The following is an 18,646-nucleotide window of genomic DNA, read 5'->3' on the forward strand; positions in this document are numbered from 1 at the left end:
CTCAGGGGCATTTGACAGCCCCCGGCCCTCACAGGGAGGCTGAAAACCACCGAGCGGGCTGCTCTGCCTGAGAAGAAGACTAATGGGAGGCGGCTTCATTGGGTTGGATACAGGCTCTCAGAAAACCAGTGAGTTAGAGAGAAATGTGAAGGCGTATTTAGCTAAAACACAGGGATAGTGAGTTAATGCTGAGGAAACAAAGTGCAGAAATTAAGAAGCAGCTCTTTGTAAGCATTTCAAGGGTGGTTGTAAAACAATGTAAGTAAGAGTACAAGAGTTTCAGAGAAAGCACCAGTTTTATTAAGCCTCAGACGCAGGATATTTCAGCATAAATACGTTTGATTCCCTACTAGCACAAAGCCGTGTGTGTGTGTGTGTGTGTGTGTGTGTGTGTGTGTGCGCCGGGTGGGGGGGTGGCACACAGATGTATGAAAGGCAGATGGATTGCCCCTGCGCTCTAAAGGGCACTTATCTTTACTGGAGGTTTGAGAGGTGTGTAAAAAACGATCAGTGTACTTTATGACCCTGCGGATTTGTATATTGATGTTTCACTTCTCTGCTGTTTTGTAGCCAAGCCAGATGGGCAAACAAACATCTGCTATTTCCCCCCCTCTCTGGTAGATGACAAGCTGCCTCTTGAAGCAGCCGCCACAGGCGAAGACCCTTGCTGCAGTCTGGATAGAGAGGGGGAGCTGTGTTATTGAACTGATTTGGAAGGAATGATGTCTGCAAACATTTCCTAAGAGCTGGCAGCTACAGCCCGAGAAGTCATAGCTTCAGCACCCCTACTTGTTTTTCCTCGTTTCCTTTTGTGCCTGAGGGGAAGCATTGGAGTCCCTGTGCTCCGAGCCTCTATGCCTGTGTCTTGTCCAAAGCTGACCTGAGCTGGGGATCTGGGTGTGGCTGCTGTAAATCCTTGTCACGTGTTGTTAGATCCAGTTTGCTAGTATTTTGTTGAGGATTTTTGTTTCTTTATTCATAAGGGTAATTGGTCTGTAGTTTTCTTTCAATGTCTACATCTGGTTTTTGTATCAGGGTAATACTGGCCTTGTAGAATGAGCTGGGTGGTATTCCGACCTCTTTGATGTGCTGTGACAGTTTGAGAAAGGTTGATATTAATTCTTCTTTAAACATTTGGTAAAATCCACCAGTCAAACCATTTGGTCCTGGACTTTACATTGTAGGAAACTTTTGGTTACTAAATCAATCTCTTGTTATGGGCATATTCCGATTTTCTATTTCTTCTTGAGTCAGTTTTGATCATTTGCGTGTTTCTAGGAATTTGTCCTTTTCAACTAGGTTATCTAATTTATTGGCATACAATTGTTCATAGTATTCTCTTATAATCCTTTTATTTCTATAAGAATGGTAATAATGCCCCCTCTCCTTCCTGATTTTAGTAATTTGAGACTTCTCCCCTTTTTTCTACATCAGATTACCTAAAGGTTTTTTTGCCAAGAGCTAATTTTCAGTTTCATTGATTTTTCTCTATTGTTTTTCTATCTCTATTTCGTTTATTTCCACTCTAATTTTTATTATTTCTTTTCTTCTGCTTGCTTTGGTTTAAGTTTGCTCTTCTTTTTCTAGTTTCTTAAGGTGGAAGATTAGGTTATTGATTTGAGACTTTTTTTTCCCTTCAAGGTGTGGGTGGGGTTCCTGAGATTCCCTCTTCCTGGCTTTTTTTAACCCCTTCATTTCAGGGCACATAAATAGTCATTTATTTGCATTGATAGCCAGAATACATTGCCTGGTTTTGCCTCAGCGTGGGGGTCAGCAAACAACTTCTGTTAAGGATCAGATAGTAAATATGTGAGGCTGTATGGGTCATAGGTCTGTGTCACAACTATGCCATTGTAGTGTGAAAGTAGCTATAGACAGTACATGAAAATACTTTCCTTAAGAAAATAGGCAGCAAGTAGGCCATAGTTTGCCAACCCTTGCTCTAAAGCATTGAAATTTAGAAAATACAAACCCTTAAAATAATGAACTTCACAAACTTTTCACTGCCTTTCCTCCTCCAAAACCCTTGCCTCCCTCATCTTTCTGAAGCCTTGCTGGTCAGACGCCCTGGCTGATGGAGATGACAGCCTCATCCCCTGTTCCACTCACTTTGGGGCCCTCAGGCCTTTGGAGCTACTTATCCTGGACACCAAATGGCTGGTTTCATCCTGCACCTCATGTCTAAAAGCCCTTGCTAATGGCTTAAATGGTCGGTACAAAATCGCTTAAGCAGGAGGATGGGAAAGCTCTTATAGGGCTGATATAAACCTGGAGTTTTCATTATGGGAGTTAATACCTAAGCAGGACATACAGTCAACCAAACTAGAACCTTAAACCAAGAATTTTGTGGCAGGAAGCAAGAGGGTTTGTGAGGGAACTGTTCTAGTCTTCTAGGTAGACACCCAAAGGTGAAAAGGAAAGCACCTGGCATTGTGAAAGTGCAATTTTACTAAAACAGTTACCATATAATGGCAGTGTCACACCCTGAAAATAGATCACCTACAGTCTTTAAAATGGTGGGTGATCAAGTGCAACGAATATCCCATGATGATGTAGGAGGTTGTGTTATGGGAGGAGAGGGGTGAGGGGGTGGGGGGTATATGGGCACCTCATATTTTTTTAATGTAACATTAAAAAAAAAAAGACAAAAAAAAAAAAAAGGTGGGTGATATCCCTTGCCTCTTATAGCAGCAAATCAGAAGTTTCTCTGTAGAGAATGAAAAAGGAAAAGGGATGCCTGTGATAATAAACCTTAGGAGGAGATGAAAGTATTTTTTTAAGAAATATAATAAACTCTGGAGATGTTTACGTAGTTTTAAAAATCTATAGAAATGTTTTCCAATGAAGAGTAATATTTGTGGTTGGCAGGTAGGCCACTCTTTGCCCACATCTCTACCAGGGAGCCCCAAGTTCAGACCCGGCCTCGCGTTCGCTGGGTGAGCAGGTAGGGGGCAGAGCTTCCTTGGGCCGGGCTGCTCTCCTGCACGCACCTGCGCTGGGCTGTAGGCGCCCTATATTCAGTTTCTGCATAGACCTAATAATACTTTTAATACATTTGCTTTCATTTTTGTTATATAGAATTCTTTTACAATTACAAAATTATGTTCATTGCAACCAGTTAACACATCAGAGATAATGTGAAGAAAAAGCCTAGCTCCAGGTTCCTGAGGAGGCCTATATAAACACCTAGAGTTCTCTGTACCTTCTCCCCTACTCAGATGCACACAGTCATGAGCTTTTTAGGTGGTTGCTGGTTTTTACAAATATGGGGACAAATTTCAAATGCTTTTTGCATATTTCTCATTTAAAAATAAGTTCTAGACATTTCTCAGGATTAGTGCTTTAGCCAATGGGTTTTAAGTAGCTACTTATATTGTGTAATATGAAATTACCATAATTTATGGCACACCGTATACTCTATTCATTCCTTTAAGCTCTTTTTTTATATGTAGTTGTATTTCTTTCCTCATTCCTAATAGTCTCTATTTTTGGATTTTCTTCTTAATTAGGGTTTTTTATATTTCATAGCTCTTTTAAGGCTCAGCTTTTCTTTTCTGTGTCCTATTTATTGTTTTTTCCTTCTATTTCATTAATTTCATGTTTTCTTTTATTAAATACCACTTTCTACTTTCATTTTACTTACATTGATTTTTTTTTTTATTTCTTAAGTTTAATACTTGGTTCATTTATTTTTCTGCCTTTTTTAACCAATAAAAACCTTTATTATAGTTAAGTATTTTATGAAATTCATGGTTAAATACTCTTTTCTTCTTCACTGACTACTACTAATAAAGTAATAATGGCAATGACAATAGCTACTATTCCTTTAAAGTAACTATAAGCCAGATATTATCATAGGACTTTGTATAAATTCTCATTTAGTCCTCACAATAACCTTTTAAGCTTTTTTGCTCTTTCAGCTATTTCTTTTTCTTTTGTCTTCAAAGAAAATCAATTCTATAACAAGAGAAGTTACTATGAATCAAGGCATAAATTCACAAACACAATATATAATCCAAATAAAAATATAATGTTTAGAGCTGAAGCAAAACGGAGTGTTTATTCACATACACAGTAACTTGAGATCTCTTGGATCTGGTTGTTTCTGTATAGGTTTCTAAAGATGGAAAAAAAAAAAAAAGACCAGTTATTAAGACTATTATGGCCATATTAGATGTTGGAAAATCTCAGCATCAGCCTGTGCCCATGCGGACAAAAAAACTTCACGAGGTGTCTATTTTTTTTTTTTAAGATTTATTTTTTATTTATTTCTCTCCCCTTCCCCATCTCCTCCCCAGTTGTCTGCTCTCTCTGTCCATTTGCTGTGTGTTCTTCTATGTCCGCTTGTATTCTTGTCAGCGGTACCCAGAATCTGTGTCTTGTTTTGTTGCTTCATCTTGCTGCATCAGCTCTCTGTGTGTGTGGTGCCATTCCTGGGCAGGCTACACTTTTTTTTTCCACTCTGGGTGGCGCTCCTTACGGGGTACACTCCTTGCGTGTGGGGCTCCCCTACACAGGGAACACCCCTGCATGGCACAGCACTCCTTGTGCGCATCAGCACTGCATGTGGGCCAGCTCATCACACGGGTCAGGAGACCCTGGGTTTGAACCTTGGACCTCCCATGTGGTATGTGGGCGCCCTATCCATTGGGCCAAATCTACTTCCTCAGGGTGTCTATTTTTAAAAAGGATTTTGTGCATTGAGGAAGTTATAAAACATTTATGTTCTGGAATCAAGCCCACCTTAGGCTTAGGACTAGGTTCTAACCATATAAAAAAAATTAACCAGTACAGATTCATAAGGTTTAAAAAAAAAGTATCTACAGGGGAGTGGCTGTGGCTCAATCAGTTGGGCTCCCATCTACCATGTGGGAGGCCCTGGGTTTGCATCCCGGGGCCTTCTTATGAAGGCAGGCTTACCTGCACGCCGTGGAGAGCCACCTGGCCCACAAGTGCCGTGGAGAGCCGACTCAGCAAGGGACACAACAACAACAAAAAAAAGGGAGGCAAGCAATAAAACACAGAGGAGTGTGCAGCAAATGGACACAGAGAGCAGATAGCACGCAAAAAGCCACGGGGGCGGGGGAGGAGGGGGGATGATAAAAAAAAAGTATTTACAAAAAGAGTATACAAGTTTTTGTGAATTTGATACAGGATAGTTCCCAGTCTTCACTTCCCGTATACCTTCTTTTCATTATTTTTGGCTCTTTCATGTTTGCTTTTTAAATTTCAAGATCTGCCCATTTTATTTTCAAAACAGTTTTTTTATTGTAGGAAGTATTCAGCAAATGCAGAAATTAAAAAACAACATTTTGAAATTAGTTGAGGTCAAGACACTTCTTTGGAATCAGTTTTGCTAATGAATCTCTCACTGTTGTTGAATGGGACTGTGATGGGAAATGTCTATCATTTGATTTTGTAAGTGTGTATAAGCAAAATTTACTCCTTATGCTTGCATTTGGGGTAGATTCCAATATATCACTGCCCTGTCAATTACTACATAAAAAGCCAAGAATAACATCAAATCCAAAGCCTCAGAAGAAAGATTTCAGTTCTAAAGAACAGTGATAGCTTAATAGTGTAAAACTTCATCTATAGTATATTCAGCACTAACCTTGTCCTGGTAAAGCAATGTATGGAAGATTTATAGTAACAACTGAAGGTTCCTTCTAATGTACATATAAATAGAATCATGAATGCTTTTATATTACCTCATGGTTTTATGGTCTTATATATTTAATGAGCCAAATGAAAACCAGATCTCCATTCCACACCTCATCCTTTCTCTCTGGATAAAATAAAATCTATTCTAAAGTTCTAAGTGTCCATATTTCTCAAAGCCACATTTAAGGAAAACACCCCTTAACTAATTTTGAATGGTATCTCTCTTCATCTTCTACATGCAACTCCAGCAAATTTAATATTGGTCTTCATCTAATCAAATCCTCCACATGTTCTTCCATCCAGTCAAATTTGAGATTCTCAAGATTTTCTGCACCAATAAAATAAGGTGTGGAGTCAGTATACTTGATGAAGACTGGTTTTTTCCTTGCCGCACTGAAGGTCTGGACATCATTTGGACTGAGTTCACGAGATGGGGAAACAGCTGTTTCTTGGCCTGAGTCTCCTAATAGTAGAGATGTAAAAGGGAGGGCAAGATTGGGAGGAGGCTGGCTATAGACTGTAGGGCACTGCACCCTCCCTGGGTGGTGCCTTAGCTGGATTTGGAGGAATATTTTGAAAGTTATGACAGTTATTTAATTGAAGAAAACTGTGGGTAGGAGCAGTGCCAGAAGGTGTAGACCCAGCCCGAGCCTGGCCACCATTGCTCTGCCCATGTCTGCTCCATCAGCTGACAGCATGTCTTCCTGGATGCTGGGTACCTGGAGGACTGCTGGCTAGGGGTGGGTGCAGGCAAAGTAGACCATAATAACCATTTGAAGTACGTGTTATTATCAGTGTTCCCAAGTCACACAGCTAGTGAGCGGGAGCAGCAAGATTTGGCCATCGGTAGTCTGGCTTCAGAGTCCATGCTCCTAAACATCAGGTATTTCAAGCATCCCAAGAACTAGCATATTTGCTTAAGTGCAGTTTTCCAGCTCAAGAAGTTTAGCATTGATGTAAAGCTTACAGTCTATATTCCAATTCTTTTATATGTCCAACAATGTCTCTTTGAGTCCTTCTCCTCCCTTGCTAGATCCCATCCAGAAACATGTATTGAATTTAATGGATGTTGTCTCTTTATCCCCCCCCCTTTTTTTTAAATTGTGGAAACAGATATAACACAAACTTTCCCATCTTAACCACTCCCAAGTATACCATTCAGTGGGATTAATCACATTCACAATATTGTGGTACCCTTACCACCTTCCATTACTAAAATTTCCCATCTCCTCAAACAGAAACCCTATACCCATTATATATTAACTCCCTCATTCTCCTGTACCCTGTCTCTATGAGCTTATGTATTCTTGAATATTTTCTGTGTAGTTAATGTGGGGTTTAAATTTAACCACTTAAATCTCATTTGCTCTGATACCAACTTAACTTGAATAGGATACACAAAATATGTTCTTGCACCCCTCTGTCCACTTCTGTGTTACTCTTATTGCAAATTACATGTTTATACATTATTAGTCCAGAACCATTAATTTATCTTTACATTTTATGCATTTGCCTTTGAAATCTTGTAGGAATTAAAAAGTGGAGTTAAAAACCAAAATTACGGTAGTGCTGGCATTTATATTTATCTGGGTTGTTACCCTCACCGAAGATCTCTTATCTGTTGTCCTTTTCTTTGAATCTGTATAACTCTTATTAGCATCTCTTATAGGACTGGTCTAATGGAGACAAAGTCCCTCAGCTTTTGTTTTGTTTTCTGGGAATACCTTTATCTCTTCCTCATTTTTGAAAGACAGTTTTGTCAGATATAGAATTCTTGATTGGTGATTTTTACTCTCAGCACTTTAAATATGATATCCTACTGCCTTCTTGCCTCCATGGTTTCTGATGAGGGGTCAGTACTTAATCGTAGTGAGTCTCCCTTGTATGTTTTGTTGCTTCTCTCTCGTGGCTTTCAGAACTCTCTGTTTATCTTTGGCAGTTAGATTATTGTATGTCAGAGGGTGGGTCTATTTGGGTTTATCCTGTTCGGAGTTCATTGAGCATCTTAGATATGCATATTCATGTCTAGATTTGGGGAGCTTTCTGCCATTGTTTCTTTGAATATTCACTCTCTGCCCCCTTCTCTCTTTCTTCTTCTGAGATTCCCACAATGCATATATTGGTATGCCTGATAGTATCCCATAAGTTCCTCAGTCTCAGCTCACTTTTCTTCATTCTTTCTTCTTTCTGCTTCTCAGAATGCATTATTTCACTTGTCTTATCTTTAGGATCTCTGATTCTTCTGCCAGTTCCAATCTGCTTTTGTTTTAGGTTTCTGTTCCTGTGGTCTTCAACTCCGTTTGGTTCCTTTTCATAATTTCCACTATCTCTATTGATATTCTTGTACTGTTCATCTATCATTTTCCTGATTTCGTTTCATTCTTTGTCCATTTTTCCTTTAGTTCTTTGAGTATATTTAGGACTGTTTTTCAAAAGTCTTTGCCTGGTATGTCTCAGGTCTGTTCCTCCTCACTGATGGGTTCTAATGCTTTAATCTTCTCCTTTGCCTGAGGCCATCACTTCCTGTTTCTTTGTATGTTTTGTAACCTTTTTTTGAAACCTGGACACTTTGGTATTTTACTGTGTTAGTGCTGGAATTTAGACTTGGAGGCATCTGTTCTTTAAACTTGTATTCAGTTAGTGCTATGACTGAGTTTTCCTTGAATACCAAGAGCTAACCAAAAAAAAAAAAAAAAAATAGAAGAAGAAGAAGAGAGGGAGAGAGAAAGTAGAAAGGAAAACACCGTTAGCAGCTTTGCCGACTGACCTGTGCAAAAGCTCCCTTTGAGGGCTTATCCAGATGATGAGTTTAGAGAATAGATCCAGGTCAAAGTTAGAGGCCTCCCTGATCCTTTCTGCATAGTCATCTTGTCTTGGGCATGTGCATGAAGCCCTAGGAATTCCCCCTTTCACATGGTTCCAATCATCCCCTCTTCTCTAGGAAACATTTTCCTCACAGTCCTAGGGCAACTGCACGGTATATCCTACAGTTAGCAATTCCTTGCCCCAGGCAGCTTGACTTGACTGCTCTCTCACAGCTGTCTGTAGGAGAACTTTGTAGCCACCTTCTACACACAGGACAAGTTCTGGGACAAGTCCCTCAGGCCACCACCAGACAGATTGGGCTAGATATACATGCTCCCAGTATGTGCACAAGAGTTACTCTGCTTGGCATGGGCCGACTTCATGCAAAGCCAGTGAGGGATGAGGGAGTCACCAGCCAGGGCATCACAAGATCCTACCGTTCTAAGTAGCCTTTTTCTCGATTTGGTGCTCATCCTGTTCATGCCGTCCTTTAACCATTTTCTGAAGCTGTGAGAAAGATGTTTCTGCCAGTTCTTGCTGGTTGTTCAAAACTTCTGTGGGGGGACAGAGCCCTGAAGCGTCTCACTCCACCATCTTGATTGTGTTGGGGCATTCATGTAATTTTTTCATCTTAATTTTTGTTGGCAGTCTTCCCTAGGTTTGGGCTTGGGATTCTTTCTCCTTTCTGGTAGAAATGTAGATAACAGAGATGAGGCCCAAGATTGAGTCCACAAGAGGAATTTCTTGTTTCCTTCCTATGCTGGTTCCCAGATGCTGAGCGTGGCGATGGGGCATGTGTCTGACAGCAGAGAGTGGGGTTCTCAGTGTTGGGCAGGTTGGGTCTTTGGCTTCTGGTACTTCTTTTGTTGACTTTTCCTACCTAGTATTGCCTGTCAGTGTGTTGCAGGTGCCATGTACATCACTGGCTTCGCTGAATCCATCTCAGATTTGTTGGACCTTAGGAATATCTGGGCTGTGCGAGCAATATCAATTGCAGTGCTTCTGGCCTTGCTGGGGATTAACCTAGCAGGTGTCAAATGGATAATCCGCTTCCAGCTGCTGCTGCTGTTCCTGCTGGCTGTGTCCACACTGGACTTCGTGGTGGGCTCTTTCACACACCTGGACCCAGGTAAGCCATTTTGGTTTCAGTAAATGACCTTAAAATGGTCTGCACTGCTTTATAAGTATTTATGGATGTGAATTGGCAAAACTCCCCCTGCCTGCAGTAGGCTTTACCTATAATTAGTGTGGACTGTTCGTGGATTAGGTAAGTGGGTGTAACTTGGTGCCTGTCTTCATGTAAACATTTTCATGCATCACATCTTCAACATTTTCTTTTCTTTTCTTTCTATTTGAAAAAAAAACACAGACCATTTAGGTAAAACAAATAATAAAGTAGAAATGAATGTGTACAGATCAACTTCATTGAAGTGACTGCCTTAAGAGGGGGCAGGAAATAGATTTGAAGTCAGGAAAGAAAGTGGTCTTTATTTTATCTATTATGTTTTATTACCTTTTAAAAAAATAGAACTTCATTCAAATATAACACATATTAACAATTATTTCTGGTGATGGGGACAGGTACATGTTTGATTTTTCTTTATAGTTTTCTGTATTTCATCTTAAAAAAATAAAACTATGAATCTATTAACTAAGCTTAAAGAAAGAAAATACACAACCAGGTGCAATTATGTACCATCTGGAAAAGTCTCATATATTTGTAACCAATTTATGGCTGCTTAATCTAACTCTGGGTTTTCCTAGCCATGAGGATGCTTGGCAGCTCTAACCCTAAATCTTTATATCTTGAGTGAGAAGCCCAGAATGTCTATAACTTTGTAGATTTGTAATTTGAGTTTGGTTTGGCATCGAAAGTCTTTGTTTCTCTCTAGTGTACAGAGCTATTCTGAGGATGCTGTAGAAAAAGATAACTGCTTGGTATTCCACACTTCAGGGGTCTATCTTTTTTTTTCATATAATAAACTTTATTTTAAAAGTGGTTTTAGATTACAGAAAAGTTACATCAGAAGTATAAAGGATTTCCCTATACCTCAGCTCCTTCCCCTCCCACATCTTCCTCTATTAATAACATTTTACAATAGTGTGGTACATTTGTTAAAATTGATGAATAAACATTGAAGTATTGCTACTAACCAAGGTCTATAGTTTACATTGTAGTTTACACTTAATTCCAATACCCTAAAAATGCCCTGTGTTTTGCATGCTCTAAGGCATATGTTCAAGTATTCATGGGGCATTGTGTCAGACACCCACACAATAAGTGGAAGAATATTGAATTTCCATCCTGGGGAGTCCTGCTAAATTCTCTAATAGAATGGCAAGAATCCCCTGAGTACATGGGCAGTGCCTAGTAAAGGAAGACAGAATATTATGCCAGGCCCTTAAAATTGATGAGTGTACTTATGAATCTTTCCTTGTGAAATTGAAAATTAGCCTAGTATTATATATTGGCTAAGAGTTTCTTCCTGAAAACCTCCTTGTTGCTCCAATGTGGCCTCTCCCTAAGCAAAAACTCAGCATATAAGTACACTGACATCCCCCCGGAGTGGGACATTACTCCCAGGGATGAGCCTCCCTGGCACCATGGGATTATTACCAAGCACCAGTTAGCAATGCATCTGAAAAGAGACCTTGACCAAAAGGGGGAAATAATAAATACAAATGCATTTTTAGAATTTCAGAGTGAGTTGGGAGGTCATTCCAGAGGTTATGCTTATGAATGTCTCAGCAGGATCTCATTGACTGCCATAGTAAACAGTGCCTCAAACAGCAGGACTTTTGAGGGCTCTAGAGAAATCTAGGCACTACAAGCAGGACAGACAAGCTCAGGAATTTGGCACCCTGTCAATGGGCCTTACTTGGGAATTTATGCTCCCCCAGTGTAACAGAGTTAGGTTCATTTGTAGTTTCCCTACACATGGCTCTTCTGCCCTCTCCCTCCACACACTTTTTTTTTAGTTAAACCAGTAATTTATTGAGGAGGGAGGAAAAAGAAATGGTAGAAAATGACAGATTAATGGTCCCAGGTAGAGGGGAAGGGGCTGAAAAGAGATAAAGAGGGCTGATTTACAGACTAATTCCCTGTTACAGATTACAAATGCCCAGGTTTACTTGTGTGCTGTTCCAAGCAGGCCCGAGGGGCAGGGAAGAAGGCAAGAACTGGGCCTGCCCCTTTTATTTGAACCTATATTTAGCACTATACTTGTTAAATATATGTCCCAGAGACTTAAATCTTTGGTCTGTTCATGTGCCGGTTGAGCCCTGAATCTCAGCAGAGTTTCAACACCTACTCTTCAGTTCATTGGACTCACCTAGGACAACTAACAAGGAGATGATGATGGGGCGTGCCTATCCCAGGGAACAGAGAGTGTCTGCAACTGCAAGCAAGATAGCTCCATCCATCTGCCCCATGGGACCTAATCCCCCTCTCAATTAGGAACAGAGTGGGCATCACCATCCCCAGATCCTCAAGATTGGGGAATGAACAATGGACTAAAGTAGACTTATTATTATTCTAGCAATGAAAGAACTTTTATCACTGATATAAAGGCAGCAGTCACCAGAGGTTCTGAAGGGAGAAAGAGGGAAGAATATGTGTAACATGGGGGCATTTTTGGAACATTGGAATTGTCCTGCATGACATTGCAATGACAGATACAGTCCATTATACATTTTGTCATAACCTATATAATTGTGTAGGGCAGAGTGTAAACTATAATTTAAACTTAGTCCATGGTTAGTACCAATGCTTCAGTATGTGTTCATCATTTGTAACAAATATACCACACTGATGAAAGATGTTGTTAATGTGGGAAATTATGGGAAGGCGAGAGGATGAGGTATATAAGAATCCCCTATATTTTTTATGTAACATTTATGTAATCTAAAGCTTCTTTAAAAATTAAAGAAATTTTTAATTGCTCTGTGTCCCATCTATTATTCCCTCCCTCTCCCCCTTAGAACTACTATCTTTACATCAGTGTTACATGTTCTCCCATTATTACAATATTAATGTTTATTTTGTCCATTGTTGCATTCCCCCCTCATGTTTGTTCATTCCTCATGAGGATTTGGGGATGGTGATGCCGCTCTGCTTCAGACTGAGAGGGGCTTCGATCTTATGGGGCAGATGGAAAGAGACTCGCTGTATTTTGGGATTGGGAGTTGTCCATCATCATCACTTTGTTAGTTGTGCTGGGCGAGTCTGATGAACTTGAGAGTAGCTGTGTTGGCCACAACTCTACTGAGATTCATGGCTCAACAGACATATGAACAATCTGAAGATTTAAGTCTCTGAGACATATATTTGACAGTATTGTGCTAATTGTAGGCTCAAATAAAATGGATAGAAGAATCATGCGTAGGGAAATTAACTCTGTTACATTGGGGAGACCATTTGTGATATACTCCAAGGTAAGACCCACTGACGGGTGCTGATTTCAAGGGGTTGTGTGCCTTGCTATAGTGTCCAGATGGCTCTAGAGCTAGGGGCTCTATTTCTTTACGTGGCGGCAATGACCAGCCATCTCCATTGGGATACGGACAGGGAAAAGGAGGTGGGGTCACCAGCTGCATTAAAAAACAAAACAAAACAAAAACAAAGCCTGTAGCACAGACAAAAGCCTCTAATGAATGATGACGATATAGCAACTACATTTGACTGAGCAATTCCTATATGCCAGCCCTTGGGCTTAGCATTTCTATGCCTTATCTCATTTAATCCTTCTAACAACCTCCTGAGGTAGAAACAATTATACCTGTTTTACATGTAAGGAAACTAGGGTTAAGCAATCACTTACTTTGTGGTAATGCAGGCAGAGCTGAGATTTGAAACTAGATTTCTTTAACTCCAAAACTAACCGTTCCCTGGCGGTAGGAAGCTGGGCCTGTCTAGCAAAGTCCTCGCCTCTCTCCTTGCTTCCTTCACACTACATGCTGTCTTTTTGTGGTAGAAATTCTGCTTTTCTCTTTCAAGGCTGCCCTGATGTGTGTTCTAACCAGTCTTTTCCTTTATAAAAATGTTGGCTACGGGAAGGTCAGCCCCTACTTCTGCCATCGTGGCACACCCCCAGAATCCCCGGACTGTGCTGTGGTCCAGCGCCTGAAGGGTTAGCCCCTCTACCGAAGGGTTCCCGGGACCCACTCTAGCGCTAAAGGCTACGTGTCCTCCACATTGGTTGAAGTCTGGCCCTGCAGGTTGCTAAGTATTTGGAGCCTCTCCCTCAGTTGCGGGGGAGTGATAAGGTTTTTTTTCCCCTGCCTTGCACCCCCCTGCAGAGGTGGCCCATCTACTGAAGGAGACCTACCAGCCCGTTGGAAGTCAAGCATTGCTCGTGAGGGAGAGAACCCACTCTAGTACCTCATCAGGGCTACTTTCCCCCTCCATCTACGTTGTTGCTGAAAAGGGCCTAATCAGTTAAGTTTCCTGGTGATACTACTGACCTCTTTGAAACCCCATTGGCTGCATTTTCCTTTTCAATGAGAGGTTTCCTTGGCTGCTCTTCTAACCTACTCCAAATATATCTCCTTTCTCCTGGTCAGTTCATTGGCTGGGTGTAGTATAAAATGAAATTTCTTTTCAAGCATTACCATGGCAACTGGTTCTTTAGAATCTGTTTTTGGTATCACTGATAGTTTCATAAGGAATATTTTCTTTATGGTTAGAAATCCAAACTGAAGCTAGACCATAACCTTCAAAATGGATTTAGCAGAATGATTTCAACTCTTAACAAAGACACACAGACATTTACATAGACATATATTTGTAAAAAGACTGGGAGGGGGAAACGGACTTTGGCCCAGTGGTTAGGGCGTCCGTCTACCACATGGGAGGCCCGCGGTTCAAGCCCCGGGCCTCCTTGACCCGTGTGGAGCTGGCCCATGCGCAGTGCTGATGCGCGCAAGGAGTGCCGTGCCACACAGGGGTGTCCCCCGCGTAGGGGAGCCCCACGCGCAAGGAGTGCACCCATAAGGAGAGCCGCTCAGAGCGAAGGAGGGAGCAGCCTGCCGAGGAATGGCACCGCCCACACTTCCCGTGCCGCTGACGACAGCAGAAGCGGACAAAGAAACAAGACGCAGCAAAAAGACACAGAAAACAGACAACCGGGGGAGGGGAATTAAATAAATAAATAAATAAATCTTTAAAAAAAAAAAAAAAGACTGGGAGGAACTATGCCTAAAGGTTAATAGTGATTGTCTTTCTGCTGAGATTATGGGTAGTTATACTATCTTATTCATACTTTTCCTTCAGTTGGCTACTGTTACTTTAAAATCAGAAAAAAATATTTTAAAAATACATTTAAAAACTTAATTTTTTTCCAAATATGGTCATATTCATAGGTTCTGGGGGGTGGGATAGGGATACATATTTGGGGGGCCACCAGTTAACGTGCTACACCCCATTTTTTTCATTTAATTATTTTCCAGGTTCATATCTCTAGTGTTCTCCCCTAAATGCTCCATAGAGCTTTCACGTACTTGCAGGTATTTTCCCCAGTGCTCCCTGTGTCATGCTTCTCTCCTCAGCTGTCCTTCTCCTGCTCCAGCCTGGAAGTCTCCCTTTTGCGCCGGTGCACAAGTGTGCTGGTGCTCGCCTTCTCTGCTCCCAGGTGTTGGATCGGGTACCTGGATCCTGAATCCCATCCTGTTCTGTTTATGATGGATGATGCCATGTTTCTACCTTCACATGTGATTCATAGTAGATATAAAGATCTGGTTGAAAATACTTTTTCCTCTCTCTTCTATTATCCAGTGGCGTCTAGCAGTTTGGTAGTATTCTGATTTCTGTTCTTGGTAGGTGACCTATTTCTTCTCCTCGAAGTGCGCTTAGGATCTTCTCTTTATCCCTGAAGTTCTGAGATTTCATAATGAAATTTTTTCTTCATTTCTCTCTCTCTTCCTCATTCACTCACTCTCTCATTTTTGAATTTTGACTGGTTGGATGTGGGAGTTCTTGGCTTGAACCTATACTATTGTTTTTCTTTTAATCTTTTATGTTTTGTAATTTATCTTTTTTTCCCCTCCCAACTTTATTTCCTCAACTTTATTTCCAACCTTTCCATTGAATTTTAAATTTTATCTATCTTAGCTTCAATTTTTTAAAAAAGATTTATTTATTTATTTATTTCTCCCCACCCCTGTTGTCTGTTCTCTGTGTCTATTTGCTGCGTCTTCTTTGTCCTCTTCTATTGTTGTGAGCAGCACGGGAATCTGTGTTTCTTTTTGTTGTGTTATCTTGTTGTGTCAGCTCTCCGTGTGTGTGGCACCATTCCTGGGCAGGCTGCACTTTCTTTCACGCTGGGCGGCTCTCCTTAGGGGCGCACTCCTTGCACATGGGGCTCCCCTACATGGGGGACACCCCTGTGTGGCAGGACACTCCTTGCGCACATCAGCACTGCGCATGGGCCAGCTCCATATGGGTCTTGGAGGTCCGGGGTTTGAACTGTGGACCTCCCATGTTGTAGATGGATGCCCTAACCACTGGGCCAAGTCCACCAGCATCTTAGCTTCAATTTTTAAGAGCTCTTTGTTGTCCTGTGATTGATAATTTTAAAATTGTATCCTGTTCTTGTTTCCTGGACATAATATATCTCCTTCTGACTCTTTGAGGCTGTAAATTACAGGAATTTTATTTTGAAACTTTTTCGTGCTTTCTATAGGGTAAGTCTCTTTTTTTCCTATTATCTTGTTTTATTCTCTCTGCAATCGCTGGAAGCTTCCTTCAAGTATCTGATGGTCCTTGGTTGTTTATTCATATCTAATTAGGAAGCACTGAAAGGTTGATTAGGAGTTCTGTGTGTGATCTGGATGGGTGGCAGTTGTGACAGTGGTCCACCACTGTGAGGTGGTCTTCTAGAAAGCTAGGTCATAATTTGGGAGACTCTAAAATGTCAGTTTCTGTGTTCCAGAGAAGGAATCACCAACTCCTGCCAAGGGCATGCCTGGCTGCCACAGTTCTGAGAGCAGGGCCGATGGGGAGGGTGAGGAAGGGAGGATGGGCCAGGAGTCTCACTGTCAGGAGGTGAACTTTCATCTAATTCCCGTATTTTTCACCTGTGTCCTTTCATCTCAAGCTACAATGCTATACCTCTCATCTCTAAACTTCCCATCAAAGTGCTTTTAACTCATTGCCTGGATTTTTCTACCTCCTGATTTCTTAGCCTGTATGTAGCCAGCATGGGCCCCTCATTCTTCTTCCCACCACCTTTTTGTTTCTTCCAAAACCAGCATCATTTCACATGGCATACAGAGCTTCATCATTGTAAAAAAGCAAAATACCATGACAACTTAAATAAGACACTGTCAAGCATTTATTTGGCTTAAGCTCTTAAAATGCCATTTTGTTGGATCATATTTTCATTTATGTAAGATGAGTGTCATGCCAAAGCAATTTTATTGCCATAAAAGTCATGCAAATATGGAGAAAATACATTTTAGAAAATAAAGTGGCATGTGGCATGTTTTAATTCTACCTACTGCATTTTCAAAATGAAATGAGGGAGGAGGATTTGGCTCAACTGATAGAGCATCTGCCTACCACTTGGGAGGTCCAGGGTTCAAACCCAGGGCCTTCTGACCCATGTGGTGAGCTGGCCCATGTGTGGAGCTGATGCACACAAGGAGTGCCGTGCCATGCAGGGGTGTTACCCACGTAGGGAAGCCCCATGTGCAGGCAGTATGTCCTTCAAGGAGAGCTGTCCCACGTGAAAAGAGAGTGGCCTGCCCAGGAGTGACGCCGCACACACGGAGAGCCAATGCAGCAAGATGATGTGACAAGGGAAGCGGACTTGGCCCAGTGGTTAGGGCATCCGCCTACCACATGGGAGGTCCACAGTTCAAACCCCAGGCCTCCTTGACCCATGTGGAGCTGGCCCACGTGCAGTGCTGATGTGTGCAAGGAGTGCCGTGCCACACAGGGGTGTCCCTGCGTGGGGTAGCCCCACGCGCAAGGAGTGCGCCCCGTAAGGAGAGCCGCCCAGTGCGAAAGAAAGTGCAGCCTGCCTAGGAATGGCACCGCACACATGGAGAGCTGACACAACAAGATGACGCAACAAAAAGAAACACAGATTCCCGTGCTGCTGACAACAACAGAAGCGGACAAAGAAGAACACGCAGCAAATAGACACAGAGAGAAGACAACTGGGGTGGGAGTGGGGGGGGAGGGGGAGAGAAAATAAATAAATAAATCTTAAAAAAAAATAAGATGATGTGACAAGAAGAGACATAGATTCCCGGTGCCACTGAGAATGCAAATGAACAAGGAAGAACACACAGCGAATGGACACAGAGATCAGACGATGGGGGAGGGGGAGAAGGGGAGAGAAATAAATCTTTAAAAAAAAAAAGGTAACATCCTAATTATGAAAAAAAAAAAAAAGAAATGATGCCTCTCCAAGCTCAGTAGTTTTGGTCATCTAGGAAGACTGTTGCCTAGCATTGCTCTGTAGTAGCCTCTGCTCAAGGGCCCATTCCATGCTCTCTGTTCTGCTTTGGCACTTGGCGCTTGCAGTGAGGTAGGTCCGTTGGACAATGCACAGCAGGTGCAGTGACAGGTTCATCCAGCAGGGGGCAGCTAGATGGGGTATCAGAGCTAACAGAGGCTTGGTGAGGAGCTGTAAGAAGGCTAGGGAGCCAGGCAAAGTGGTGGGGCAAGCATGTCTGCCTCTACCTGAGGTCCCACGCCAGGAACTTCTCCTCTTGACCCATTGACTACATTTTGCCACCATTTTCCACCTATGCTGATTTGAAATGGTCTCTTCCTATTTCTACTGTAACACAACACTGTCTTGGCTTCCTTCTAGGTCTCCCTGCCCCCTCATGTGGGCAGGGGAAGCACAGGGCTCAGTCCTCTGCTGTCAGTGCCTTCCTTTGTGCTCCCTCCCTCAGCGATCACCGGCCTGCATCACTGCTGCTCGGTTGGCTCTGGTCGTCACCTCGAATTCAAGACAGGCAAAGCCAAAGACCTCGGTTTCTCCCTCCTCCCTTTATGTATTCCTCCATTCCCATATCCACCCACCAAAAAAAGAAAAAAAAATTCCAAGAAGCAAATAATTAGCTTATCTTCTGAAGGTTTATTACCATTTCCCCAAGCCTGGAAACCTTGGAGTTAAGTTTTATTTCTCCATCTAGCTTAGCCCACCTGTCCTTTTCATTTCCA

The 18,646-nt window shown here is 41.9% G+C and overlaps 1 protein-coding gene across 1 annotated transcript in view; it reads left to right on the forward strand.

Annotated features, from left to right (window-relative positions):
- Window positions 1–18,646, forward strand: part of SLC12A8 (solute carrier family 12 member 8) — a 201,031-nt gene that overhangs the window by 65,826 nt on the left and 116,559 nt on the right. The window contains exon 5 of the mRNA XM_004465818.4: window positions 9,367–9,598. Within this exon, the coding sequence (XP_004465875.1) occupies window positions 9,367–9,598 (232 nt within the window). The remainder of the gene's footprint in view (window positions 1–9,366; window positions 9,599–18,646) is intronic.

The sequence above is a fragment of the Dasypus novemcinctus genome, chromosome 4 (genome assembly GCF_030445035.2).
Source record: "Dasypus novemcinctus isolate mDasNov1 chromosome 4, mDasNov1.1.hap2, whole genome shotgun sequence".
Taxonomy (NCBI): domain Eukaryota; kingdom Metazoa; phylum Chordata; class Mammalia; order Cingulata; family Dasypodidae; genus Dasypus; species Dasypus novemcinctus.